This window comes from Zingiber officinale, chromosome 3A, assembly GCF_018446385.1.
Source record: "Zingiber officinale cultivar Zhangliang chromosome 3A, Zo_v1.1, whole genome shotgun sequence".
Classification (NCBI taxonomy): Eukaryota; Viridiplantae; Streptophyta; class Magnoliopsida; order Zingiberales; family Zingiberaceae; genus Zingiber; species Zingiber officinale.
In genome coordinates, this window is record NC_055990.1 from 159,035,745 (window position 1) to 159,063,118 (window position 27,374).

At 40.1% G+C, this 27,374-nt stretch overlaps 3 protein-coding genes across 3 annotated transcripts; 1 reads left to right on the forward strand and 2 right to left on the reverse strand.

Annotated features, from left to right (window-relative positions):
* The first annotated feature begins 3,098 nt into the window (after positions 1-3,098).
* Positions 3,099-5,531, forward strand: LOC122050826 (regulatory protein viviparous-1-like). Its single transcript, XM_042611700.1, has 6 exons — positions 3,099-4,526; positions 4,640-4,732; positions 4,835-4,935; positions 5,032-5,078; positions 5,145-5,230; positions 5,373-5,531. The coding sequence occupies exons 1-6, from the start codon at positions 3,099-3,101 to the stop codon at positions 5,529-5,531; spliced, it is 1,914 nt and encodes a 637-aa protein (XP_042467634.1).
* Positions 5,532-16,611: 11,080 nt separating this feature from the next.
* LOC122053044 (glyceraldehyde-3-phosphate dehydrogenase 2, cytosolic-like) lies at positions 16,612-20,235 on the reverse strand. Its single transcript, XM_042614896.1, has 12 exons — positions 20,096-20,235; positions 19,970-19,996; positions 19,759-19,859; positions 19,195-19,310; positions 19,009-19,108; positions 18,280-18,426; positions 18,137-18,197; positions 17,949-18,046; positions 17,481-17,623; positions 17,196-17,279; positions 17,002-17,091; positions 16,612-16,890 (listed from the first exon to the last, which is right to left on the reverse strand). The coding sequence occupies exons 1-12, from the start codon at positions 20,097-20,099 to the stop codon at positions 16,845-16,847; spliced, it is 1,017 nt and encodes a 338-aa protein (XP_042470830.1). The 5' UTR covers positions 20,100-20,235; the 3' UTR covers positions 16,612-16,844.
* Positions 20,236-22,256: 2,021 nt separating this feature from the next.
* Positions 22,257-26,436, reverse strand: LOC122053045. The gene is made up of 3 exons (XM_042614897.1): positions 25,703-26,436; positions 25,331-25,585; positions 22,257-22,596 (listed from the first exon to the last, which is right to left on the reverse strand). The coding sequence occupies exons 1-3, from the start codon at positions 26,327-26,329 to the stop codon at positions 22,552-22,554; spliced, it is 927 nt and encodes a 308-aa protein (XP_042470831.1). The 5' UTR covers positions 26,330-26,436; the 3' UTR covers positions 22,257-22,551.
* Between the last annotated feature and the right edge of the window lie 938 nt (positions 26,437-27,374).

Genomic DNA, 27,374 nt, shown 5'->3' on the forward strand with positions numbered 1-27,374 from the left:
ATCAACCAATGATATTTGTTCTTATCAATTTAATATCTGATATAAAAATTAAATTAATTTTTTATGAAGGATAATCCGATAATCTGTTACAAGTATAGTTTAATTTGGTGGGGCAGTTGAATCTTACCCCATTAAAAAAAATAAAAGTAGGGGCAATACTTAAAAATTAAAATTATTTTCAATAGATCAATTCTTCTTCCCTCATATCTCTCCCTACATACAACGCGTGTGCATGATCGCTAGTATATTACTAACTAATTTTGGTGAATACGAAGCTCAAAATGAAATTATGTTAATATTTTTCCCTTTTCACACCGAAATAATTTTAAGGTTTATTAGTAATTTCCACAAATGCATTTATCATGAATCTAAAGTTCAAGATTCAACTGCCATGTATTATTGAGAATTTTTTTTATTAATCAATCAGTAATCTAGAGTTCGTGACTCACATGCGGCAAAAAAAAAAATTTCATTAATTAATCAGGGATTTAAAGTTCGAGACTTAGCTACGGCGTATTATTGAGAATTTTTCTCATTAATCAATTAGAAATCTAGAGTTCTCTTTAGTCTTACATCTTAGAATTGACAATACTACGAGCAGAGAAGGTTCAATATAGGTTGGTAATATTAAAAAACATATTTTTCGCAATTTTTTGGCTAAGATTAAATATGATATTAAATTAATTTTTTATAAGGAGAGTCTGTTATAGTAACTTGCTACTGAGATTCTCGAGCATCATCTTAACATTACACTATTGCATGTATGGCGTACCCTTATGTAGTATTTATTTTTATACAATTTATGGGCGACCTTTTGACTAAGATTATAAATTAATTTTTTAATGAAGGAGAGTCTGTTACCTGCACGTGTTCATATATTATATTACACACTCAATAAGGCGGAGCCACGTATAACTTTGGTGGGGTAGTTGTCCCACCTCAATTTTTTATAAATACCCCTAGAGGTATATAAAATTATAAAAATATTTAAGTTTTGCCCTAAAAAAAAATAAAAGTAAAGACAATACAAAAAGTTTAAAAATATTTTCTATAGGTTAATTCTCCTTCCATTAGATCACTATCTGTATTGCCATAAGGGGCCTAGCTCATGCAACATGTGTGCACGAATCACAATTAACTATGTGAATACAAGGGAAATTATATTATAAAGTAAGTTCCATTAGTAGTTTACTATAGAAATAGAAAGAAAGAATTCGGAGGCTCATACAACATGTGTGCGCTATTGCTAGTATAAAAGTCAGTCGATCATGAAGACGAATGCATGAAGTGATGTGTGGAAAGGATCAGCTTGCCACACTTAATCGCACGCTTTAAACTTTTCCAATTAGGGTTTTCTATCAGACCTAATTGATAGCTTAACTACCATTCGGATTGGGACGCCCATGCATCGTGTACTTCCTTGAGATCTCAAAGCGAAGCATGAGCATTAATTACCATATCAAAGTTGAGGCCCTACAAATGACAAATGAATAGCTGTGCCCACTAATCTCACTATGGCCTATCCATCTTAATTAATTATCATTAATTAAATTTGATGGATTAGTGGAGTGTTCGCCCTAAACTCTGAGCTAGCTGTTTGTGAAGGAATGACGATGAGAGCATGCACGTGGGTGAACATGAACTTGATAATCCATGCATTAATTATATATTGTCCATATACAGAGAGCAATGCCTGGATTGTATAGCCTAATGAAAATTTAAGTCGTAATTAATTTAAAGTTATGAATTTAATTAGTCTGTTTGTTTACTTCGCTGGATGAATATATATAGGACGGAGCTAGGGGTTTGCTCTGGACCTGTGCAGTAGTGTCTGCACATTAAATATTTGGGCTGAGCAAAACCCATATTACTTCTGCTGATGAAGCCAAATCCATGATCTTGTTTTGTTAAGATATCGATTAAGGTCCAAGTAGCCAAGTTTGTTCTTTCTTGAAATCCATGCTCGATTATCAATTATATATTTTCTCCAAGGGAGTCCAAAGATCACCGAAGGCGAGAGTGCATAGTAATAAGTACGGCGTACGTGGATGAGAAGAGAGAATGAACGGCTCAGGGACATATAATGATTGCCGACGTCATAAAGCGTCGGCCGTTCGACGGACGCAGGCAGTGACGAGAGAGATTGCTCCGTCCATAAAATTTAATAATTAATGAACTTAAATGCGATGCCTTAATTGCTACATATCGAATTTGAAAGTTTAATTCGAATAAAAGATCGATATATGACAGTAAATGCCATGCATGCACCGGGAAGGAGGTTGCGAAGGATGACGAAGGAAGCTTGTTGCGGAGCTAGCGGCATCGGACACAGCCAGCTGTGAGTTAGCAGAGGCGTCTCCGCCGACGACACGCCGCCCGACACCCCATACACGTGTCCGTCCGCCTCGTGACCTCCACCGCCGCGCGAGCCCGAAGCCTTAGCGGCCGCCCAATGGCGACCGGCTACGCGTCCGCAGGCCAGCACTGGCGGTAAAGCAGTGCTCATCGGTGATGCCGCCACGCGTGACGGGATCTGGTGTCCTGGCAGGGCAGCGGATCATGCGCGAGGGTGGGTCCGCTGTCTCGCCGCCCGCGACCGCCACTGAGGCCGCGACGTTTGGCGTTGGGGTCTCGAAGGGCGCACAGTCGTCCTGTCTGGCTTCAGACCTGGGCCAGCCATCGCGTATTACTTTCACATTCAATAAGACTTCCATGAATTCTGGCAATTCATCGATTAAACAAAAGAGACTGTTTTTCACACAGTGTTTTGCATCGATGGATAACTAGCTAGCTAATTAATTCTCTCCTGCTTCCTAGAATCAAGCATGCGTTCATATCAAAAATATGTAGCACTGTTGTGGCCCCATCACATCCACAACAATATGGTTGACTTGCCTTGTACAAACCCATACCGGGCCCAAGATGAACCCCTCTTCTCAGGTTTCCTCTGTTGAGACTTGCGTATCCTATCCTTTCACTCAGTTAATTGATTAATTATTGCACTTATAATCTCTTCTGTTCTTGACCTTGTTCTCTAAGCACTGTTTTATATAGTGTGTGTGTGTGTGTAAAAGTAGGTTGAGAGATCTCATCCTGCCATGGACGACATTGAATGCAAGAGCTGCATGCAGAGCGACGATCATGAGGAGGAAAAAGTAGCAACCATGGTGGATGATCATGTAGTAGATCGGGATCAGGATCAGGATCAGGCCGTTCTGGGAGACCCCGACGAGATCATGCTCGATGTCTACGGCGACGATCTAATCTTCTCCGAGGACGCCTTCTCTGCTATGCCTTGCTTCCCGTGCATTTCCTCCCCCTCTCCTTCCTCCGGCGCCGGTTCCACCACCCTGCATGCAGCCGCCGCCGCCTCCTCCTCCTCCTCCCCCTCTTCCTCCGCCGACTCGTGGGCCTTCTTGCAGGTCGCCGATGGCGTAGGCGTCGGCTTGGACGACGTGGGCCATCCGCAGCCCGAGGAAGCCGCCGTGGCGACTTCATCCTCGGTGGTCGAACACGAACGATCCGGCGGAGGCGACGACTTCCACATAGACGAGGAGGACATAGATCTCTTCGACCTGTCCATCGACGTGGACGACCCCTTGTGGGATCCCTCCTCTCTTCTCCCAGCCGACGGGGCGGAGGCGACGCGTGGACGAGATGAAGGAGGAGTACTGTTGCCGGAGCAGCAGGAACAGGGTAGCTGTAATAATAACTCAGAGCAAGAGCCGGCGAGGATATTCTTTGACTGGTTGAAGAACAACAGGGACGCCATCTCGCCGGAGGACCTCCGCAGCATAAAGCTCAAGCGCTCCACCATTGAGTGCGCCGCCAAGCGGCTCGGCCGGACTCAGCAGGGCCGCACCCAGCTTCTCCGCCTCATACTCACTTGGGTGCAGAACAACCACCTCCAACGCAAGCGCCCCATCGTTTATAACCCCCACCCTAACCAGCAGATCGACGGCGGCGGCGCTTACGGCGGCGCCTCATGGATTCCGGGAGCCGCGAATCCGCAGCGGGCCTTTCTCGCCGCCGTTGGTGACGGCGACGAGATGTCGTATCCTAGTGCGTATCGCCATTGCTCCACTGCTCCCAACGGCAGCGTAGTGGTGAACAGCCAGCCGTTTTCTCCAGCCATCGATTTCCTCGACGTCACCGCCGCCGGGCCATGGCCAGCATTGCCGCCTCAGTTTGCATCGTTCCCATCCGTGGTTCCTCCGCAGTATTCCGGTGGATTCGCGAATCATTTCCGTCCTATGTACCACCCGGGCACCGGACAAAGGCTAGGCGGCGTCGGCGTCGGTTCTTCGGCCACCAAGGAAGCGAGGAAAAAAAGGATGGCGCGACAGCGCCGTTTCTCCCACCGGAACCATCATAATAACCACCAGCAGCTCGTCGGCGGCGGAAACCAAGAAGACACCGGATCAACTCATTCTATAAATGGAAGGAACTGGACCTTTCACGAAACGCCGCCGCCGGCAGCTCAACTACAGCAGAAATCCTCTGATCAGCATGATCAGAAGCGTCGGGTTAGCTAATATTTCCGTAATTTGATCATAAATCGTTATGAAATTAAACTTTTTTCTAATTTTTTTTTGCAATTTAGCAAGTAAAAATTAAGTTTTGGCGAACTAATTGGCAGGGATGGAAGGGCGAGAAGAACTTAAAATTCCTGTTGCAGAAGGTGTTGAAGCAGAGCGACGTGGGTAGTCTGGGTCGCATCGTGCTGCCGAAAGTGAGCTCACAAGCTACATTGCTGATGATGATCCTTTTACATTTCAGTCTTCTTTCTGTTCATCAGAAAAACAAAAATTATAATACTTTTGTTGTCCAACAGAAAGAGGCAGAGACTCACCTGCCTGAGCTAGATGCAAGGGATGGAATCTCCATTCCAATGGAAGATATCGGCACATCGCAGGTCTGGAACATGCGATATAGGTACACATATTTATATAATTGATATATAGTTAAGTTACAATATCCATGCCTAATTATCGATGTTAATTTTGAACAATTATCTTTTGTTAACTGCAGATTCTGGCCAAACAACAAGAGCAGAATGTATCTCTTGGAAAATACAGGTGTGATTATTGATTAGCTAAAGTGCCATTTTCTTTTTTGGTATCATGCATACGCTAATGGTGAAGAGAATTCAGGAGATTTTGTGAGGTCGAACGGTTTGCAGGAAGGCGACTTCATCGTGATCTACTCGGATGTCAAGTGCGGCAAATATGTGAGTCACAATATCTCTGAACTTCATTCACACAAACAAAAAATTAACTCATTCCATGCATGCATCTTCATACAAACATGACCCAATTACTATTTCAAGCAAGAACCGATCGACAATGTTGTGCGTTATTGAGAATTTGTAGATGATTCGAGGAGTGAAGGTTCGACAGCCAGCGGAGCCGCGATCATTGAGCAGTAGAAACGCTGCGAAATTGCGACAAAGAAGGAATGGGTTGGAGAAGATGAGTGGAGAATGTAGCATCCATGAAGAGGCTGATGAGAATGATGAAGAAGATGCATGATGCATTAGTTGTTGATGATCAAAGTCAATTAGCTATATCTATATAATATATAATATTTTGTTATCTCCTCTTGATCCTTGTCTATAACTAATCTTGTACTTGGTATTCATATGGCTACTTATATATGTGAGGATCATATTGGAGCTAGAAAGACTAATTAATGTAATAGTACTTTTTGAACTTAATGCCTAAACGTAAATTAATAATAGTTCAGGTTTTAAATGATTTAAGTACACATGATATATAACCATTGATATCTATGATTATTCAACTGCATGAGCAGTAAGATTGAATTGATTTCTTCTTCACAGATATATAAGATTTGCATCTAATTAAAACAAATAATGGTGTTCCTCATTTTCCAAGCTTTTGAGTTTTGGAATGTATAGCACAGGGAAGCAAAATAATTTCCAAAGAAGGTGAGCAAGGTCATCCTTAGAAACAGTTGGATTTCTGTCTCTAGCCCAGGAAGAATTGGTAGATGAATCTTCACCATGCATGCTAGTTGAAGTGTTATATATCGTCAGTTTGCAACTAACAGACGTTTTATTTTAGCAGTATGTTAAGTAATTTAGTGTGAAATTGAGTGGCCAGCTACTTTATTGTATTAGATGTAAACTAATTCTATTAAGCAACTTTAAGGATTATTTATGTATACCGTTGTCTTCTTCTGTAGAAAATAGAAATAAAAGAGATGAGATCCAGTTTGGGATGCCATTCTACTAAAAAGGGATTAAATTAAAAAAAAAACAAATCCTAATTAAGTGAAAGGAAATGACAAAACATTTAGAGGATTACTTCAATGATATTGCACATGCTATCGTATATAGTTTTGCTAAATATTGGTACTGCATGCAAGCGCAACTTATAATTATTAATATTCTATATCATATTCATTATCATCATATTTATCATGATATTTTTTATGAAGTGTACGTCTTGCTCCTCAACAACAAAGAGTTTTCTTATGAAAGGCATAGGCTAAGCATCACACGGGAAAGTTACTGCAAATATATACAAACCTAGATGAGACAAGGCATGCATGTTTTAAGAGATTGTGCATACACAAGGTAGACCTGGCGAGGAGTTCTTCACGTAGATAATCCATCTTTGTTTGGGGGAACGTAGTTGAGTGATTAGATAGGGCACATACTGATCAAAGGGGAAATAGATTGGCCGTATATTTGCAAAATTTTTATTTTTTTGATAATTCAGATATTCGGTTGTTACAATTCAACTAATTTTGGAGGTAACTTATCTGGTCCTATAAAATTTTTTCATCTGTCATTAAAATAAATCGGTAAGTGCAAATAGATTTAAATGGACAACTCAGCATCACAAGTAACTCAAAATCCTCAAGTGTAATGTGTTCGAAATGAAATTCAAATATTTGTTGCCTAGAAGTCCATTCACTACTCACCATCGCATTATATCCTCTGTGAAAAAATAATCCAGACATGATAAGATTAAGCCCCCACGTCGTTAGATTATTTTTTTTATTTATTTTCTTGACAATTTCTTATTACTCAACAGATCCTATTTTTAAAGATCTAGTATTAGCCGATCCTATTTTTATGGATCTCATAATATTTGCTCTTATCATTTGTGGTGTATTTAAAGGGTCGTAGAGGCGTGTAGAAGGTATCTCGATGTAAGATTTTCTTTCATAAGTTAAATATCTATTTGTTCTATTCTTCTTATATATTCCTGTGTGATGTGTGCTTTGGGTGCGCTATTCATCGATTCTAAGTTAACATTTGGTATCAGAGCTTTGGCAGTATAGAACACCAAAAAATCCACGTTTCCACAAAAATGTCTGGCATCGCACAAGTTGCTACAAAGGAGAACGACGGAGTGTCATTTCCTTATCCGATGCTAAACCCTCATAATTACACTGTGTGGACAATAAAGACAGAGACGATTCTTGATACCCAGGGAGTCTAGGAGGCGGTGGAGCCAGCGGAAGGAGTCCAAGTAGATACAAAGAAGGACAAAAAGACGTGTGCATATATCTGGCAATGTATCCCCGAAGACATCTTTCTCCAGATTGCAAAAAAGAAGACGACGAAGGAAGTCTGGGACAATCTCAAAATGAGGTACCTTGGTTGTGATCAGTGACGGATCCAGGAATTCAAACATGAAGGAGCGATTGCGATCTGAATGAGCGCGATCAAATTTTTTTTTGAACGATTAATTAATTATATGTAATTAAAAATATATACATTTTTAAATAACTTCACATATTGGAAAAAAAGGTACAATATTATGAAAAAAATCCGTACAATAACATTAAAACAGTTTACTAATGAATACGAGACAATTACGCTCTTCAATTAATCTCTATACATTTCACTTTGATTCTCTCACCTAAACTGGGTTCATTCTGGTTAGATTCTTCATATTTTCTCAATCTGCCATGATACAATATCATTTATGTATTTTCTGTTTTATGTTAATCATTACCGTATGTTGTCACTTCTATCAAATAGGATCTATCTACTGTGATATATGAAAGGGAATAACATTTTTCCACTATAAATTTTAGCATCTTCAATGAGTTTTCCTTTTTTGTTTTGTAATGTGGAAAATAAAATCCACATCTTCTCATTTGATCAATCCAATCGAGCTAATGACTAAAATAATGCAGTGACGGACGAATGCCCATGAAAGAAGCGAATCATATCCAAAAACACTTACTAGATGCATCCTAGCACAGTAATCCACAGTCGACGATCTTTGCATTCCAATCATCAGCGAAAATATAGAAATAGAACAAAACTGCTTATGAAATAAAAATATCTAGAGATAACGAAGGATCAGACCTCCGCCGAGCTCCTGCGAACCTGTCTGAGCATGACCTTGTCGAGGCCGTTCATGCCCTTGCGGTTCTCTATCGGTGGCTTCTCCTCCGCCATTGCCCAAAACCCATAACTTGGCGAACGTCGGCGCCCTTCTCCTCCACCTGCTAGCTTCTCTCTCACAGTCACACGTAAACCCTGGCACTGGAAGGAAGATTGGTGAAGGGTTCCGGAGAAAGTAACAAGGAGATGAATTAACGAAAAGGAAGAGGGGCAACTTGCAGAGTTTAATTACAGGAAGAGGGAGACGGACGATCAGTGATGGATCCAGAAGTCTTGGCAGTCGCCCCCCCCCAATGGATCCACCCCTGGTTGTAATCGGATGAAGAAGGTATGCGTACAAACGTTGAAGAGCGACTTTGACGTCCTCCGGATGAAGGAGACTGAGACGATTAATGAGTTTGCTGGCAAGCTCAGCGCCATGAGCAGCAAGTTCTCCACTCTTGGTGCCACGCTTGAAGATTCCTCTTTGGTAAAAAAGTTGCTTGATTCTGTCTCTGATAAGTTCTTCCCTATTGTTGTCGGTATTGAGCAGTTTCATGATCTTGAGACGATACCATTTAAGGAGACTATTGGGTGACTGAAGGCGTACGAGGAACGAACACTACGATTACGCAGCAACCCCAACAACGCTGAAGGTGAGCTTCTACTTACTCATGCCGCATGGCAAATGCGACAGAAGGGGAGCAGCGTGGACATTTCGTCATGAGGCAAGGGGCGTGGGTCCAACAACCCTAGTTGTGGCAAATGACGTGGACGTGGGCGGGGGCGCGATCATGGCCGTGGTACACCAAGCCAAGATAGTGCAGGAGGCACTAGCAGCAATAGCAGAGGCACTCATGACAAGAACCGTATAAAGTGTTCAATTGTGAGGAAATGGGACATTATGCGTCCGAGTGCTACAACAAGAGTCGTGATGATGAGGCTCACCTCACTCGCGCCACCGATGAAGAGCTGACACTGATGATGACTGTGCCCCACGAGGAGCCTGACACTAGGCGTGAGCGGCAGGATACCATTCTGCTCAGTGAAGATAGGTTGCTACCGGAGATGTATCGAGACGTTAATAAAGGAGATAAAGACATCTGGTACCTTGAAAACGGTGCCAACAACCACATGACTGGCCATCGTGAGAAGTTTCAAGAACTAGATGAAACCATCACCGGGAGGGTGAGATTTGGCGATGGATAAACCATTGAGATCTTGGGCAAGGGGACGGTTGTGTTCGAATGCAAGAATAACGATCGGAAGGCTCTTCACGAGGTATATTACATTACGAAACTTTGTAGTAATATCATAAGTCTCAGTCAATTGACAGAAATTGGGAACGAGGTGCACATGGAAAGAGATACCATGAAGGTGATTGATAGGAGCGGGAAGCTCTTGATACTGGTAAAGCGAACACAAAATCGCTTGTACAAGATAACCTTGAAAACATTCAAGCAAGTCAATCTCCTAGCAAGCCTAGAAGACCCAACCTGGTTATGACAAATAAGACTCGGACATGTCAATTTCTATGACTTGAAGCTGTTAGGGGAGAAGAAATTGGCGGTTGATGTGCCTCCATTGCCCTAGCCGAACAAGCTTTGCGAGGTGTGTGTGATCGCCAAACATGCAAGGTCGCCATTCCCGTGTCAAGCAAATTGTAGAGCGGAGAAGCCGTTGGAACTTCTCCATGCTGATATTTGCAGGCCAATCTCACCATGTACACTAGCCGGTAACAAGTACTTTCTTCTGATTGTTGATGATTTCACAAGGTGGATGTGGGTGTTTATATTGGCAACAAAGAATGATGCATTCCGAGCATTCAAGAAGTTCAAATTCTTGACGGAGAATAAGACTGAATACAAGATCCAAACACTCCGGACAGATCGGGGCGGGGAGTTTCTATCCACGGAGTTCACTCAATTCTGTGAAAATGAAGGAATCGAGCGACATCTCACGGCTCCCTACATACCCCAATAAAATGGTGTTGTGGAACGTCGTAATCACACCGCGATGGCAATGGCAAGATCTCTCCTCAAGGATACACATATGTCGGCAAGGTTCTGGGGAGAGGCGGTTAGGCATTCTATCTATCTATTAAACCATCTCCCAACTAAGTGTTGGTTGCTACTCGGAAAACCTAACGGTTCCACTGTACAAAAATTTTGTACAAAGGTCTGAACCTTTTCCTAGATACCATGTGTTCTTTTAAATTAAACTTGGATCGCCTGCGGAACTTAACACGTTTGATCCTAAGTTTAATTTATTTGTTCTTTTAGGTTTAGACTTGGATCTCATGCGGAACTTAACACGTTCGATCCAAATCACCTAGGTCACGAAGACAATTAAATATCTATTTCCAAAATCGGCTTCCAGTACTGCATGGCGAGGCACATGGCCTTCTTGGATATGAGAGCAACCACCACCGACTAGACAAATCCTTTTAAGGAAATTAAATATTTAACCTTCCCATAGTAACCCTAGGTTAACCTCTAAGAACAATCAAATCACAAGGAAAAGAAAAAACAAAAGAACACAATTTTGAAAACTAATTCGAAAAACTAGAATCGCATGCCTCTTGTATTTGGTATTTTTACATGGAGATAAAACTAACATGATGCGAAAAACAATATTAGCTATACCTTACTTAGTAGATAATGACCTCTTGATCTTCTACCGTATTCCTCTTCTAATCTCGGATGTTGTGTGGGCAACGATCTTCCGAGACGAGTACCACCTAGCACCTTCTTCTTCTTCCTTCAAGTTTCGGCCAAGCAAGACTTCCAAAGGATGAAGATCTTTTTCCACCAACCAAGCTCCAATGGATGCAAGCTTTCTCTCCTTCTTCACCAAGCTTGGATCCGGCCACCACTTTATCTCCAAGAGAGAAGAGAGTTTCGGCCACAAGGATGGAGAGAAGAGAAAGGGAAGAGCCGGCCACACCAAGGAAGAAAAGAGGGAGAAAAATAATAGAGGTTGTTCACCTTGAAGGCACCCAAAACCCCCTCTTTTATAATCCTTAGCTTTGGCAAATAAGGAAATTTAATTACAATAAAATTTCCTTAACTTTCCTTGACATGAATTAATTAAGAAAAATTAAATAAAATTTCCTAATTACCCATGTCATGGCCGACCACCTTATGGAAGAACAAATAAGATAATTTTTAATCAACCAATTAAAATTCCTTATTTGTCTCCGGAAATTTTAAAAAATAAAATTTTCCTTTAAAATCTCTTCATGGTTGATAAAAAAAAATTTCTATAATTTTAATTTTTCAACATGTGAATAATTTATAAAGAAGAAAAATAAAATATTCTTTCAATCTACAAATAAGGAAAGAGATTTAATCTCTTTTCTTAATCTTTTGTAGAAACTTAAAAGAGATATTTTAATTTTTAATCTCTCAAATAAATTATATCTTCCACATAAGAAAAATTTAAAATTAAAATTCTTTTCTAATTTAATAGGGTCGGCCACCTAAGCTTGGGTTCAAGCTAGGGCCGGCCACCCATGGATCAAGGCTTGGCCGACCCTAGCTTGGTCCTCAAGCTAGCTTGGCCGGCCCCTACAACATGGGTATGAAGGTGGGTATAGTACTCTATAAATAAGAGGCTACGATATGGACCGAGAGGAGGAATTGGTTTTGGTCTCCTGATAAAATTAAGCATCCCGTGTTCGCCCCGAACACACAACTTAATTTTATCAATAATAATTCATTCCACTAGAGAACTATTATTGAACTACCGTATCAATCCCAAATTACATTTTGGGCTCCTTCTTATTATGAGTGTGTTAGTCTCCTTGTGTTTAAGATGTCGAATGTCCACTAATTAAGTGAGTTACTGACAACTCATTTAATTAATATCTTAGTCCAAGAGTAGTACCATTCAACCTTATCGTCATGTCGGACTAAGTCCACCTGCAGGGTTTAACATGACAATCCTTATGAGCTCCTCTTGGAGACATTATCAACCTAGATCACTAGGACACATTTTCCTTCTATAATCAAGAACACACACTATAAGTGATATCATTTCCCAACTTATCGGGCTTATTGATTTATCGAACTAAATCTCACCTATTGATACATTAAAGAAATAAATATCAAATATATGTTCTTGTTATTATATTAGGATTAAGAGCACACACTTCCATAATTACTGAGGTCTTGTTCCTTTATAAAGTCAGTATAAAAGAAACGACATCTGATGGTCCTACTAAATACACTCTAAGTGTACTAGTGTAATTATATAGTTAAGATAAACTAATACCTAATTACACTACGACCTTCCAATGGTTTGCTCATTTCTATTTTGATCGTGAGCTACTGTTTATAATTTATAAGGTACTGATAACATTATCTTCTGTATGTGACACCGCATACTATGTTATCTATAATATAAATTAATTGAACAACTACAAACAAATGTAGATAATTTGGCCAAATGTGATTCTTTATTCAAAATAAATATTTACAAAAGCTTAGACTTTCAGTATACACTCTAACACTAAGGCGCTAGGAGAGTGCATGCCATTTGAAGCTTGGATGGGGAGAAAGTCACATCTCGCCCACTTGAGAGTGTTCGGTTGTGTTGCATATATGAAAAATACAGCCCCTCACCTCAAGAAACTTGACGACATAAGCTCACCCATGGTATACTTGGGTGTCAAGGAAGGCTGCAAAGTCATCGTCTATTTGATCCAAGGCATGACAAGCTACAAGTAAGTAGAGATGTGATGTTTCGAGAAAATTATGAATGGACATGGAATGCAGGTGCCAACAATGAAGAAAAGGTACCAGAGTTTATGGTGGTGGATGCATTTGGCACCGACGAGGTGATTGTTGCAGCAGACATTGAGGTCGCAGCAGAAGATGTCACAACACCGGTAGTAGCCGTGGTACCCATGACAGGAGCGTCAAGTCCATCTACACCATCATTGAACACCCATACATCTTTCTCGCCTTCGATAACAAACTCGCCCGAGTCTTATAAAGGACCGATCCGTTTTAGATCCATTGTTGATATCTGCGCCAACACTAAGGAAGTGGTTGGTATTGATGAAGAAGAGGGCGAGGTGATGATGGTGATATCTGAAGAGCCGACATGTTATCAAGAAGCTGCAACCAAGGCTTGCTGGTACGAAGCAATGGAGAAAGAACTGAAATCTATTGAGATGAACAATACTTGGAACCTAATTGAGCTCCCATTAGGCCACAAGCCTATCGACTTAAAGTGGGTGTTCGAATTGAAGAAAGATTCAGATGGGAAAATTATTAAGCACAAAGCAAGATTAGTGGCTAAAAGCTATGTATAAAGACAAGACATATTCTTTGAAGAAGTGTTTGCGCCTATCGCTAGACTTGACACTATTCGAGTCATTCTTGCGCTTGCAGCAAATCAAAGATGGGAGGTACACCATCTAGATGTGAAGTCAACATTTCTTAACGGAGAGTTAGAAGAAGAAATATATGTCACACAACCAGAAGGGTTTGAAGTACAAAATCAGAAACATAAGGTATACAGGTTGTCCAAGGCCCTCTATGGACTGCAGCAAGCTCCACGAGCTTGGAACATGCGTTTGAACAGGAGTCTGGAAGTGCTTGGCTTCAAAAAATGCACTCAAGAACATGCAGTATATACAAGAGGTGAAGGAGAAGCAAGTATACTTGTTCGAGTGTATGTCGACGATCTCATCGTGACAGGAAGTAGCACAGAGAAAATCAACAAGTTCAAACAACAAATGATGACAGAATTTGAGATGAGAGATTTGGGTCTTCTCTCCTACTATTTAGGGATTGAAGTGGAGCAATAGAAGAACCGAATTTTACTTAGACAATCAACTTATGCCAAGAAAATTCTATCTCAGTTCAAGATGACAGACTACAATGCCACAAAGCATCCAATGGAACCCAAGATATAGTTGCATAAGGACTTGGAATGGACTCCAGTTGATGCCACGGAGTACAGGCGGCGATCTTGATGGGAGGAAAAGCACAAGTGGAATGACTTTATATTTTAATGAAAGTTTGGTGTCCTGGAATTCACAGAAGCATAAGACAGTGGCGCTTTTATTGTGTGAGACAAAGTTCATGGCAGCCACAACTGCGGCCTGCCATGCTTTGTGGTTGAGGAGCCTTGCCAGCGAATTAACCGGTGTAGAGCCAAAGTCGGTAACTTTGTTTGTTGACAACAAATTTGCGATAGTTCTCATGAAGAATCTGATATTTCATGATCGAAGCAAACATATAGATACAAGGTTTTATTTTATCAGAGAATGTATTGAAAGCAGACAGATTGTGGTTGAGTTTGTTAATACCGGAGAACAACGAGCCGTTGCGTTAACTAAAGCATTACCAGGAGTGAAGTTAGCTACCATGCGACAACTACTCGGCGTCCGTGATTTACAACCATGTCAGGATTAGGGGGAGTAATGTGAGAAAATAATCCAGACATGATAAGGTTAAGTCCCCACGTCGTTAGTTTTTTTTTTTTCTTGATAATTTCTTATTACTCAGCCGATCCTATTTTTATGGATCTAGTGTTAGCCGATCCTATTTTTATGGATCTTGTAGTCTTTGCTCTTATCATTTGTGGTGTATTTAAAGGGTCGTAGAGGCGTGTAGATGGTATCTCGATGTAAGATTTTCTTTCATAAGTTAAATTTCTATTTATCCTATTCTTCTTATATATTCTTGTGTGCTGTGTGCTTTGGGTGTGCTATTCATCGATTCTAAGCCAACATCCTTATGACGTATATTTGCTACTTACTGGTTGCTTTTGGGGGTGGCAAAGTCAATTTGTCTAATTTCACTGGTCGGACAGGCTAGAGCTGATAGTTCTGAGACTAACTCAAGAATATAGAGCAATTGGAAGCACAACAAACTGGATTAGTTTGAAATGTTCCTATCTCAAATCACAGATGGATGAGTGATACGAGAGCAATTCTTGTGAAGAAGTTTCGTGATGGTTCAGTGGTGAAGCAAATTCTTGGAATCTCTCAAACACTTAGTAAGATGTTAGAACAGAAGTCAAGACAGGCTTTGACATGGGCACTTCGACGCTCAAACTAAAAATAGACTGGTCAGCGAAGAATCTTAGAAGGTAAGAGTTTAAGATGCGTAATGCGTGCATACTTACACTCGTGAAAGTGGACTCCCTTTTATACTATCTCCTAGGAGGGAGGCATGAAACTTACATTCAGATCGTGGGACTGCCACGTACGTCCAAGTGTCCTAGCCGAGTTGGGGCAGCCAAGAGTGGTTGAACTGGAGGAGTTTGACATGGCCGAGCTGAAGGAGTCAAGTGTAACCGAACTGAGGATGTCGGGCATAGCTAAGCTAAATCCCTCTTGAGTTTGCCCCGGCGTACTAGGGCATGTCTTGACCTACCACGTCGGCACCTCAATGCTCCGTTTGATCCGTTTTAGGTCCACCTTCCTTTCCATCTTAATTTACCACTCAGCTTCACTTTTGACCAATCCAGTGGTTACAGCATGTAGGCTACTTATCCCAGACACATCATGAAACATGTAAACCAAACACGAAACAACGTTGACACCGTTCTCTAAGTGTAGCAAGGATGGGAGTTCTGTGGGATAGTGTTGGGTAATGGAACGGAGGCTTTATGTCGAAGCAGAGCTACACACATTGATGTATATGGAATAGAAGATGCTTGCAACTGGGCACATAGAGGTAGAAATCTACCACAAAGAAGCAGCTCTCGTAAGCTTAGGCGAAGAGCAAATTCCATCTGAAAATATGGAGAGAGCAAGGCAGTTGAAGGGAATGGAGGCAGTGGAGAATAATTTGTTTCATATCAGCCAACAGAAGCCAACCGAGCCACGCGGACTAGTTTGGGAAAGAAGCCACGCGGACAAGATGGGGATAGAAGCACACAGGACGAACTGTAATTTCACAGTCTAACACAGCTCTTTGGAGATTGCCACAGCAAGAATTACTCAGGCATGAATGGACTCATAACGGGAAACTGCACTAGGTTAATAAATGAAAGTGGCAAGGATCCATCGAGTTAGCAGTTGAGAAGGTGAGGTCAAATTAATTTTTCATAATTTTGTTGCTACTAAGATAGACCATGTGGAGAAATCTACAAGAGAATGTTTTTGAAGAAACATATATTACGATATGAAAACTAAATGTAAAGAGACAGATGTCACAATTCCAACGCATGTCTGCTTACATGTAAGAAACATAATCTCTACCAGCTCAACACCATTATAAAAGAAAAGATCATAAAAATTAAATTCGACGTTAGAAAAATCTCAAAACAGGCTAGAAATTTCAGCTTTTTTACCAAGCTGAGTAATTAACAACTCGAGATAAAGCAAAAGCATGCAACGCATGGACCAGCGTACACTCAAATAATTAACAAAAAACAACATTGCCAAATTTATTTTTCTGAGCAACACAAACTTGAGAACTTGAAATGGCAACCAGAACTGCAAAAGATTTTACTCGGACTTGTTCATGTGACGAATCAAATCGATAACACGTGAACTGCAAATAAGAATCAAATTACAAATTAGAGATCTCATAATCAAACAAGATCTTACAAGTTACTAAAGTAATATCTAAGGATTATTGTTGTAGAGTTTGACAATTAATTACCTGTAGCCCCACTCATTGTCGTACCAGGACACAAGCTTGACAAAATTTCCATTCAGAGCAATTCCTGCCTTGGCATCAAAAATGCTCGACCTATACCAGTTTAGGAATCAAATAATTATACGCTTAGAAAACTAATATCAGATTCGTAAATATCAGTAAATAATGCATGAACTAAGATTGAACAAAGAAAATACCTGCTGTCACCAACGAAGTCAGACGAGACCAAGTCCTCATCCACATATCCTAAGATGCCCTTGAGATTTCCTTCAGATTCCTCCCTGTCATGCAAGAAATTAGAATTTCACGATTAACTACCAAAAGCATCTTCATGTACTATTATAAGATAGAGTCGTTTACTAAGTATTGGTTAAAATAGCATGAAACGTGAATTTTCTAATGGCTTCTCTCCGTCTTCCAAATTTTTTTTTTAAAAAAATAGATCTAGTGATCGTCATCTAAGAAATGTCAGGATTACTTACTTAATAGTAGCTTTGATCTCATCATAAGTTGCTGTTTTCTCTAGCCGGACAGTGAGATCCACAACTGAGACATCAACAGTTGGAACACGGAATGACATGCCAGTTAACTTTCCATTCAAAGCAGGAAGCACTTTCCCAACAGCCTGCATATTTCCGATGGGTTTAGATTTTCTAACACCAGAACAGTCAAGAGTGAACTAATCGAATTCAAGGCCAAGGTATAAAGAAAACAAATTGAAGTATTTCAAAAAGATGGATCATCTTTTACATTAAAAATTGTTTGCCAAATTGAATCAAAGAATTCGATCAAAACGGGCAGCTCTACTCAATAGTACATAGATTTGCATATACCTGTAAAACATATCTATTGATGTATATATCAGGTTAATGCTTCGAACCAAGGTTGAACTAGTTGGCTATATGTTAAGCATGTAAACAAAGGGCTCACAAACCAAATGAACTGAATACCTTGGCAGCACCAGTACTGCTTGGAATGATGTTGAAGCTGGCAGCACGTCCACCTCTCCAATCCTTGCTAGAGGGTCCATCAACCGTCTTTTGAGTGGCTGAAAAAGAAAAAATTAAAACCCACATTAAATTCATGTTTATTAGTTTGAAGAATAAAAACACATTTAAGCAGGACCAAGAAGGGTTACCGGTGATGGCATGAACCGTCGTCATCAAACCCTCTACTATTCCAAAATTGTCATGGATAACCTAGGGCATTAGAAAAATAAGACGATAAATTACCATTTCACAAGATAAAAGATGAGACAACCCATTTTACAGAATGAGTAACCTTGGCCAAAGGAGCAAGACAGTTGGTAGTGCAGCTTGCATTGGAGACAATATCAATATCAGGCGTGTACTCGTTTTCATTTACTCCGACAACAAACATAGGAGCATCCTTGCTGGGCGCAGAAATGATGACCTTCTTAGCACCACCCTGTACAAGAAACGAAAAACATAAAACAGGAAAATCCCGTCAGTCACACTGCTTGAAGACAGTTTCATGCAAAAGATCTAGTAATGAAAAAATAAAGTTAAAACTTAAAGTTTTAACAAAGAAAACAGAAAACATTATTACAGATAGAAAGAAGAGATTGTAACTAATTTAAATATGAAGTGCAAATTAACGAAATTGCATATTTGGCTTCAAAAAGGAGGCAAAATTCAGTATTAAACTATATGTAGAAATTTAAAGGTACTACATACATGATCATTATTATACAAACAAAAAAAAAAAATCAAATTATCATATTTCCTTGCTGCACTAACATAGTATTAAACTATATTGCTGTGTTGCAGCATTTTCACAAACAGAGCAGCAAAAATGTGCAAAAGCTAAAACACCACAAACTTAACAATGACAAACAACTTAATAGTTAAATGAACATGAGAAGTTTCCTATTCACAAGTAGATACTAACAATCATGCATACCAATAAGATTTAATCGATTATATGCATTTTTAAGGTAGAAACAACCAAGCATACAAGTTAATCCACACGAAAAAAAATCATTGTTACCTTAAGGTGAGCAGCAGCCTTGTCCTTGTCCGTGAAAACACCAGTGGATTCAACAACATAATCGGCACCTGTCTCACCCCACGGAATCTCTTCAGGATTTCTGAAATGAAAACAAGTTAAATATATAACCAAAAACATCTCAGGCAAGACGGGTAATACCACGATGAGATTAAAAAATTGGATTACCTAATACCAAATATGGTAACCTCTTTCTCTCCGAAGAGAAGAGTCTTGGAGTCCTTGACCTTGATATCGTGATGCTTCCATGATCCATGAACGGTATCATATTTAAACATGTACGTCTGTGATGCATCAAAAAAGTTAAAATACTACACTTGAATGAATTAAAAGATAGTTGCATATTCGACGACAGAAGAACAAAAAAAAAAAGCTTAAACGCCAGATCAGTATCCAGAGACTAATCATAATTTACTATTGCACATAGGACGACTATAAGCAAAAGCTAACATTTGAAGAAACAGGAAATACGGATGGTAGATTGAGGCGCAAACCTAATGAAAAAAAAAAGACAAATAAAATAACTTCTAAACCAGTAAGAATACCGGATCACATCATCAAATTTGCCCCGAAATGGTGGATCGGATCCACCTAGACAAATCGCACATAGCTCGCTAGAAAAACATCGAGACATGCAGTCGATCCAGCCAATTGAACAAAGAAAAACGATCACAAATAACGAAATATCGCTAGATCTGACAAATCATAGAAATGAAATACTATGACAAATACCATGTAATCGGTGGTGATGAAGGGGTCATTGACAGCCACTAGCTCAACATCATCACTCTGGAGAGCGACTCTAGCAACTAGCCTCCCGATCCTTCCGAACCCTGTCAAGGATCACAATATCTGATCAGAAATCACACGCAAAGCTTCTACAAAGTCTACCCGCTTCAACCGAAAATGAACAAATTTGAACGAACAAGGATAGCAAACCGACCGTTGATCCCGATCTTAATCTTTGCAGCTGCATCGGAGAACCAAATCACAAAAGAAAACACAGATAGTCAAGATCCGCATGAGTAAGATCAAAAGAAAACAACCGAGGTGTAGAACGAGGACACACCCATTGCGATCGCAGATGAGAGAAACGCCGGAGACGAGAGAAAAAACTTTGAGGACGACTTTAGGAGAAGGGTGGATCGCTTATTATATACACGACAAGGTCGACGTCCCCAAGTGTGCTACCTACTTTTCTTGCGAAACAAGTCGGACGGCGTCAGGATGCGTGCGTATTCCGATCTATCGATACGAACCGTCCGTTGCCTTTTTGGGTTTCATGATACGCCCGCCCATCGATCAGCCGCACCTAGCAATCCCCGCCGATCTTTGATCTGTGCAGGTCTGGTGTGCCTGAGGATTACTTTATGTAAACCTATCCGATACGGGAACCAATTAGAGATGAAGGACATTCGCGGTGGACGAATGAGAGAACAAAGGAAGTCGATTAGGACTGCGACGCCCTGAGCATGAAAGGATGCGCCGGCTCCTATAAATCTGGTAAAATGCCCACCGGATTCGGATAAAATAACGATTTCTGCCCCTGCGTCGAGTTTCCAGAAGCTGATTTCGAAAACGGCAACGGGCGCACCCAGTTTTTCTTTGTACAATATTTTTTTTTTTCAAATTTCTTTTACAGTTGTCATTCATCACCTTTGAATTGAAGCATCAAAAGGAAGATTCCATGTAATATTCCTTTTCCAAATCATTATATATTTATGTATCCCTTATACATATGTCAATTTCCATATTGAAATTTTGGAAAAGCATTTTTGACTGGCCAATAATACAAAAGCGAAAATCCAGAGAAAAATTAAAGGATTCTAGATTTATTCTTTTCTTTTTTTTTGAAGAATGAAAAAAAAGACTGCTAATTTAAATCTCCATCACTGGCCCACAGCTGCCTACTTGCTGATGAATGCAGCATGCACATCTTTGAGATCAATATTTTATCTCCTCCTTTATTCTTCTTGTTTTTTCTTACGCAGCTTCGAATCTCTGCTCTTCGCCTTACATTTGGCTTCTTGATTAAAGAATTTTCTTTATATATCAAAAATAAATAACCTAACTTTTTTCAAAAATAAGAAAAGCAACTATTGTGACGTTTCCAAATTATAAAAATTGGAAAGAAACAACCTAATCCTAATATTCTCTGAAAAAATAAATAAATGAAACTGTGTGGGGGCAAAAGATAATAATTTCTTATCGGCTTGACTTTTGAGTAGGTTCGCAGTCATGCATCGTGTTGCAATGCGGTCATGCATCACAGGCGATCCATATAAAAAGTAAATATTATTTATTTATTTTAAAAGTGGAATTTTAAATTAGTAATATTTGCACTCTCTTCGTTAAGCACATCAGATGAATTGAACACTGACCTTTTTCTGTTCTCATTATTTATAATTAATCCAATTATAAAGGTTTCGTCCTCCAATAATTTGCCTCATTCATTCATTAACCTAACCTTTTCATTGTTAAACAAGAGTTTTTGTTTCAATCAACCACCCAAACTGGGGTGGTCAGGAGCTTAATCAAATCAAAATTGTTTACTCGAAGATTGTTGGACTCGGTTGAAATTCAAAATCGATTTCTTAATTGAGTTTAATAAGTATTCAAGAATATTATAGTATTTTAATAATTTAAAGCATCTCTCCTCGTCCACTTACATCCTCAAGAGCCAAATAACCATTCACCTCCAAGTTCTAATATAAAACACATTAGTATTATTTTATTTTTAATAATTCAGATATTCAATTTTTAAATCAATTAATTCTGGAAGTGACCGGTTCGACTACATAAAAATTTTCTATCTATCATCAAGATAAATCCGAAAACACAAGCAGAGGCGAAGCCAAGGCGGGAGAGGGCAACGATGACGACCATCCCCTCTTAATTTTTAAGTATAAGAAAGGTATGAGGTATAAAAATAGGAGGCAAAAGAAAGACGATCGCCTCCCCTCACTATATTATAAACACATATATTTTATACCTTCAATACGAAATTTATGGCTCCATCCCTAAACACAAGTGACGGATGACCCAACAATCTAATATCTTAGATTTTTTTTTCCCTCACGAGAGAAAAATAAATACTTAAAAGATTTCATGGCCACTTTGTTGTTGTACTGTAGCCCGGGGCAAAAAGTTGACCGGGGTTTCTCCAGCCTTAAATCCTTAGTGAAACTGATATATTTTTTTAAAAAAAAGTCAAAATCGTAAAATTAGAGTGGAGAAAAATTATCAAATGTTGCAAGATCAATAAATTTGGTTTCTGTACACTTGTGATTAAGAGAAGTGAAATGAAATACCTCAAAGTCTTAGTGTAGTCACAGGATACTAGTACACAATCTTGAGACTGGTCTCTTAATATTTTGATGAAGTCTTTACCTGAAAGCATGTAGTGTTTATGATTTTCTAATCTGGTTTTTCTGAAACAGGAGCATTTCAGTACAAAGCTAATTCTTTACACATGGCAAAGCTGAACCTAAAGCTTGCAACTTGTTTATCTTTCATTCCTTTGAATCAAGAGTGGTCCACATTGCCATCTTTTCTCTTTACAAACCGACCCTGCAACAGTGGAAATAAGAGTCAGATTCTACTTGTTAAGGTCCAGGAGGGAGCTTTTATTATTTAAGCATAATAATAGTTAAGCCTCACTTCGATTAAGAGTGGACTTTCATACTTTCTTTCTAACTTGCTACTTCTTTTAACATGTCTATTTTTCACTCTAACTCACTAAGTTTAGTTAATTCGGGAGAATTATTGTTAGGCATTGGAGAACTGAGCTAAGTATTTTCTCTTCGTTGGTAATGAATAGATATCTGGCTGAACCTAAACACTACACAAGTGTTAGGAAGGTTTTTGAGAGCGCAGGGATCAATACGGCCATCCATAAAAAGATACTCTCAAGCTTCAACTTTCATGAACTACATGTGGCATAAAGATATGCAACAACAAAAACATACCATAAGCTCCAATTATTTGGTAGGATCTGATAATATACATTTAGTAATATATAAGTATTTTATAGTAGATATGAGAATGAAGATTATATGTAATCTAGTAGATATGAGAATGCAGATTTATTTATTTTTCCCTTGACGGAGTTTTTTCCCCAAAAGAAATTGCTTCATAGAAATTCTGTGTGGTAAAGACATGATATGCATGTGTTTACCTGGACAGAATCTAAAATAGAGGGAAGGAGATTGATAGATTTTGTTTACTTGAGTTGTTGGGTGAAGAGAAATAACTGAGGGATCACTTATCCTTCTTTTTCTATTTAAATTGATCTGTGCTAAATTGGATGGATTGAAGGGCGAAGAAGTGGAAGAAACTATCAAATCCCTTTCTTTGATGAACATTGCTAACCACCTTTGTCAGTCATTGCCCAAAGGATTCATATGTTAGTTTGTGCTATGACCAAGAGATGAATACATCTAAATACTATTCACCGTGCAACATCAGAGACTAAGACATTCTTTAAGGAATAAACTTGAGAATCTATATGACAGAAAAATTACTTAGAATAAGGCCTCAAGATTAGAAGATTGGTGAATCTCAATTGTAAAGATACAATGGATGCTTCACAACATCTAAACAAGTTTCAGGGAATTGTCAATTAGTTGCAGAAAAGCTTGTTCTAGACAACAAGATAAGACACTAATATCGCTTAGCTCATTGTTGGATAGTTTGAAGATGCTTGTTATCACTCTGAGAAACTTAGCACCATAGTTAAAGAACACATTCTGAATGAAGAATCCAGTCCAGAAGGAACATAACATTTTCCTTATAGGTCCAAGAGATCAGACACTTGTTACAAAGGAGAGGGGGTAGGAGAAATGACAAGGAACCTAAGGGTAAGGATCAGGTAGTCAGCAGATCAAAGAGTAGAAGAACAAGTACTTTCACTGTGAAAAACTTGGACACTTCAAGAGGAACCGTGGACTCCTAAAGAAGGAATCAATAAGAAAAGCAGAAGGCAGATGCTCAAAACACTACAACTACACCTAAATGGTTCCATGTGACTAGATTGTTTTGTTGTATTGACAAAGAATTTGAGTTAGATTTGTATATGGTACTAATATATGCATCGAGTATGTAGGAACTTGGCAAAATGCATATGGAGCTCAGAGAGTGAGTCAACATGGTTGAGTTGAGTTGATAGTTGACTTGATGTAGTCAAGTGGTTTGATGAATTAAAGGTCTACAGTGAGGTGAAGTAGAAGGTGATTGGTGAATTGATCATATAAGATATCAAAAAATTTGAAAATTTCAGGCAAAGTGAACTTTAGAACAAGGAGCATAGAGTTTTGAAAATCTTGAGACAAACGTCTTTGGTCAAGAGGTTGAGGACTTAGACACAAGTGTCTTTGGGCAAGCTATATGAAGACTTAAAGGCAAGAAATCAAAGACATGGAAGTTGTGTAAGCTATAAGAGATTGAATGTGAATTGTAATTTGGATCTTATGCTTTTGAGCAACATCACAGAGAGATGATGTGAGTAAACAATGTCAGGACTATCTAGTTCGCTTGTAAAGAGCTTTTGACCAAGAAACAACAAGTTGTAGCCGGCATTCAAGCTCAATTCCAAACTATGTGTAGCCTTACAAGGGATAAATCAAGAGAACTTGGGATCTTCAAGAAGATTCAATCAACTATAGTGTTCAGTTGACTCTTGAGTTACTAGTGTTCATTCAGAACAATCTTAATCAAGCAAGACTAGATGAATAGATTGCAAGAGGAAGAATAGTTGATCCACTTAGTTATGCACAGAAATCCTAGAACAATTGGAAGAATACCATACAATGAAAGTCAATTATGAAATAGAAAGTGGGAAACAAACTAGGCTCTTCTCCTCCCACTTCATAAACAAAAAGAGAGAAATAAGTTCTATTACAGACGTCTTAATTTTTTAGGTTCTCTAGAGAATATAGGAATGAATTTCTGTAACAAGACGTCTTAATTTATAAATTTTGGTCCATAAATGTTACTGAGTCGACTACAAGAATGTTATTTCATTGTAAATTCTGAAACATTGTAAGGGAACGGTGTCATAGAGAACAGAGGGTTTTTTAACTTCCTTATCTACTTCTATAGCATATAAAACAATTCTCTGAGTATCGAGAGCTAAGCATCATTTTGATTTGCTCAGTTTGGATTACGACTCTTTACGCTATAGGACAAGGAAGCCCATGGTTAACGTCTCAAAAAATCCAAAATTTAAATGATACTGATCAAATTCTCTAAAAAAGAAGTTTACTCCTTTTTATCATTGATGTTCTCCTCTGTGATAAAATATTACCTTGATCCGTGGGCGCTTCTCCGCGTTCGTCTTCCTGACCTCGTATCGGATTTTCTTGGCAAATAGCCGGTTGCCCCTCTTTTCCTTGTATCTCCTCACACTCGCTTCCCTGCTTATCAAAGTGCTGCTGCCGCTGCTGCTGCCGCCGCCGCCGCTCTCCTCCTTTACCTGCTCTTCGCAGCCATTTCCGTCACACGCCGCCTCCGGCACCTTCCATGGTCTCGCAACACCTCCTTGCGACACCTCCACCAGTACCTGCACGCCCAATCCGCCCTCGTATATTATATCCATAATGCACACCAACCGTTTGACGTTTGTGCTTTTATCGGTTAGGGATTCGCATATAGGGAGAACGGAGCATGATGTACTCACGGGGATGTCGGCGGAGTCGAAGAATGTATAGATCTGATGATGGAGATCGGGGACAACTTGGGGCCCGTCCCCGTCGGTGTAGAGCGGGCCCCGGTCCGACCACGCCGCCAGGATCTCCTCGTAATCGAGCTTTAGCGCCAGCGATCGCGTCGCTGCGGTGCCCCGCCACAAATCCACTCCGCATGCGACGACACCGGTGCTCGCCACCTCCTCCTCCGACGAGGAGGCGCGCCAGTATGCCCACCGCTCCCGACCCCTGAGCGCTCGCCTCGCGAGCCCGTCCCCATCCCCGCCTCCCTCGTCCTCCCAGTTCATCGACTGCATATCAAGCGACGGTGGCGAAGGGGATCCCGACGAAGGAGATGAGCCGCCGCCGAGGATCCCAGCAAGGGTCGGATCTGCGGCCCCGCCACGGTCTTCGAGGAGGCAGTCAACGGGCGGATCGCGGTCGAGGTGCTCCGGGTGGCGCGGGAAGAGGTCAAACTGGCGCCGACGACCGATTATTTCCTCACCCACTGCCACCGCGGCGGCAGAGGTCATGTCGGAGGGCTCCGGCGGAGGAGAAGCGAGGTGGCGGCGGAGACTGACGTACCTGGGCTTGCGCGCCTTCGATCGGGAGCGCCGCATACTGCCGCTTCGGTCACCAGCTCACTATTTTTATACCATCGGATTTCCGTCGCCTGCGCGCAAATGCAACCCAACGCTCTTCATTTATGAACACGATTAATTCCTTTTTTTAGCTTTTGGGGCGTCTCCGTGAGCAAAAAGGACGCGCACTTTTCCAACGACGACGGGCACGGAGACGCCGACGTGGCTGCTTGAGAAACACGTGGCAGCGAGGCATTGGCATGTCTAAGAGGAAATCGAGAGGTTATCCGGATTTCGTCGGTGGCTCGCGATAGAAAGTCACGTGATTTGGGTGAGAGTCACGAGGAGGTGGATGCGAGATCGATTTTAGACGGAGGTCTTCGTGAAAAAACAACTACTTGAACTGAATTCATACATTTATCAATTATGGACTCAAAGGTCCCGGGTACGCTCTCTGATGGTCCAACGACGAAGTGGTCACTTGAGGCTCTTAAATCAGTGAGCACAGGTCCCCAAACTCAACTTATCAATATGATTTTCATTTTCAACGTTTCGGTCAATTTATCTTAGGGTCAATATGAAGGAGATAAATTACGGATGATTATTAACTTTTAAAATAATAACTAGCACAGAATTATGCGTGGTAGAAAAAGTGTGGGGTTAGTGATGCTACCTATTTATAAACGTCCATTATCTCTAAAATTTAACTTAGCTTGACTTGTCTACCCTACTATCCAGGGTTAGTGTTGCTAAAGGAATCTCTACCGTGAGCTATCAAAGTCAACTGATAGCCAAAGAAAGCAATAGGTAGATTTGACTATTTGAGCACAATAGAAGACCAATAATACGAGCTTATCCTAATATATTCTTCGTGGCTTTTGAATAATCAAACTGAAATCCTAAGATAACGATTAATTGTAGTGGAAGAGTCGAGCAAGATACTGACGTTTATTAGCAGCAGTGCAAGTACGTAGGAGAATGAGTTGGAGGCAGTCGGTCTTGCGAACTATTATTTTGCTAGCTATTATTTTTACTACGAAGACAAGCTTACAAATCCGTGTAATAATTTTCTTTTGACAACTGC

Coding starts and splice junctions, on each gene's coding strand:
- LOC122050826 (XM_042611700.1), top strand. CDS start 3,099: ATGGACGACATTGAATGCAAGAGCTGCATGCAGAGCGACGATCATGAG. Junction 4,936..5,031: donor GTCTGGAACATGCGATATAG/GTACACATATTT, acceptor TGTTAACTGCAG/ATTCTGGCCAAACAACAAGA. Junction 5,231..5,372: donor ATGTCAAGTGCGGCAAATAT/GTGAGTCACAAT, acceptor GAGAATTTGTAG/ATGATTCGAGGAGTGAAGGT.
- LOC122053044 (XM_042614896.1), bottom strand. Junction 19,311..19,758: donor TCATCACCACCGATTACATG/GTATTTGTCATA, acceptor GATGCATCACAG/ACGTACATGTTTAAATATGA. Junction 17,624..17,948: donor GCAGTACTGGTGCTGCCAAG/GTATTCAGTTCA, acceptor GGAAATATGCAG/GCTGTTGGGAAAGTGCTTCC.
- LOC122053045 (XM_042614897.1), bottom strand. CDS start 26,329: ATGCGGCGCTCCCGATCGAAGGCGCGCAAGCCCAGGTACGTCAGTCTC. Junction 25,586..25,702: donor TCGACTCCGCCGACATCCCC/GTGAGTACATCA, acceptor TTGGGCGTGCAG/GTACTGGTGGAGGTGTCGCA. Junction 22,597..25,330: donor AGAAGCGCCCACGGATCAAG/GTAATATTTTAT, acceptor CCACTGTTGCAG/GGTCGGTTTGTAAAGAGAAA.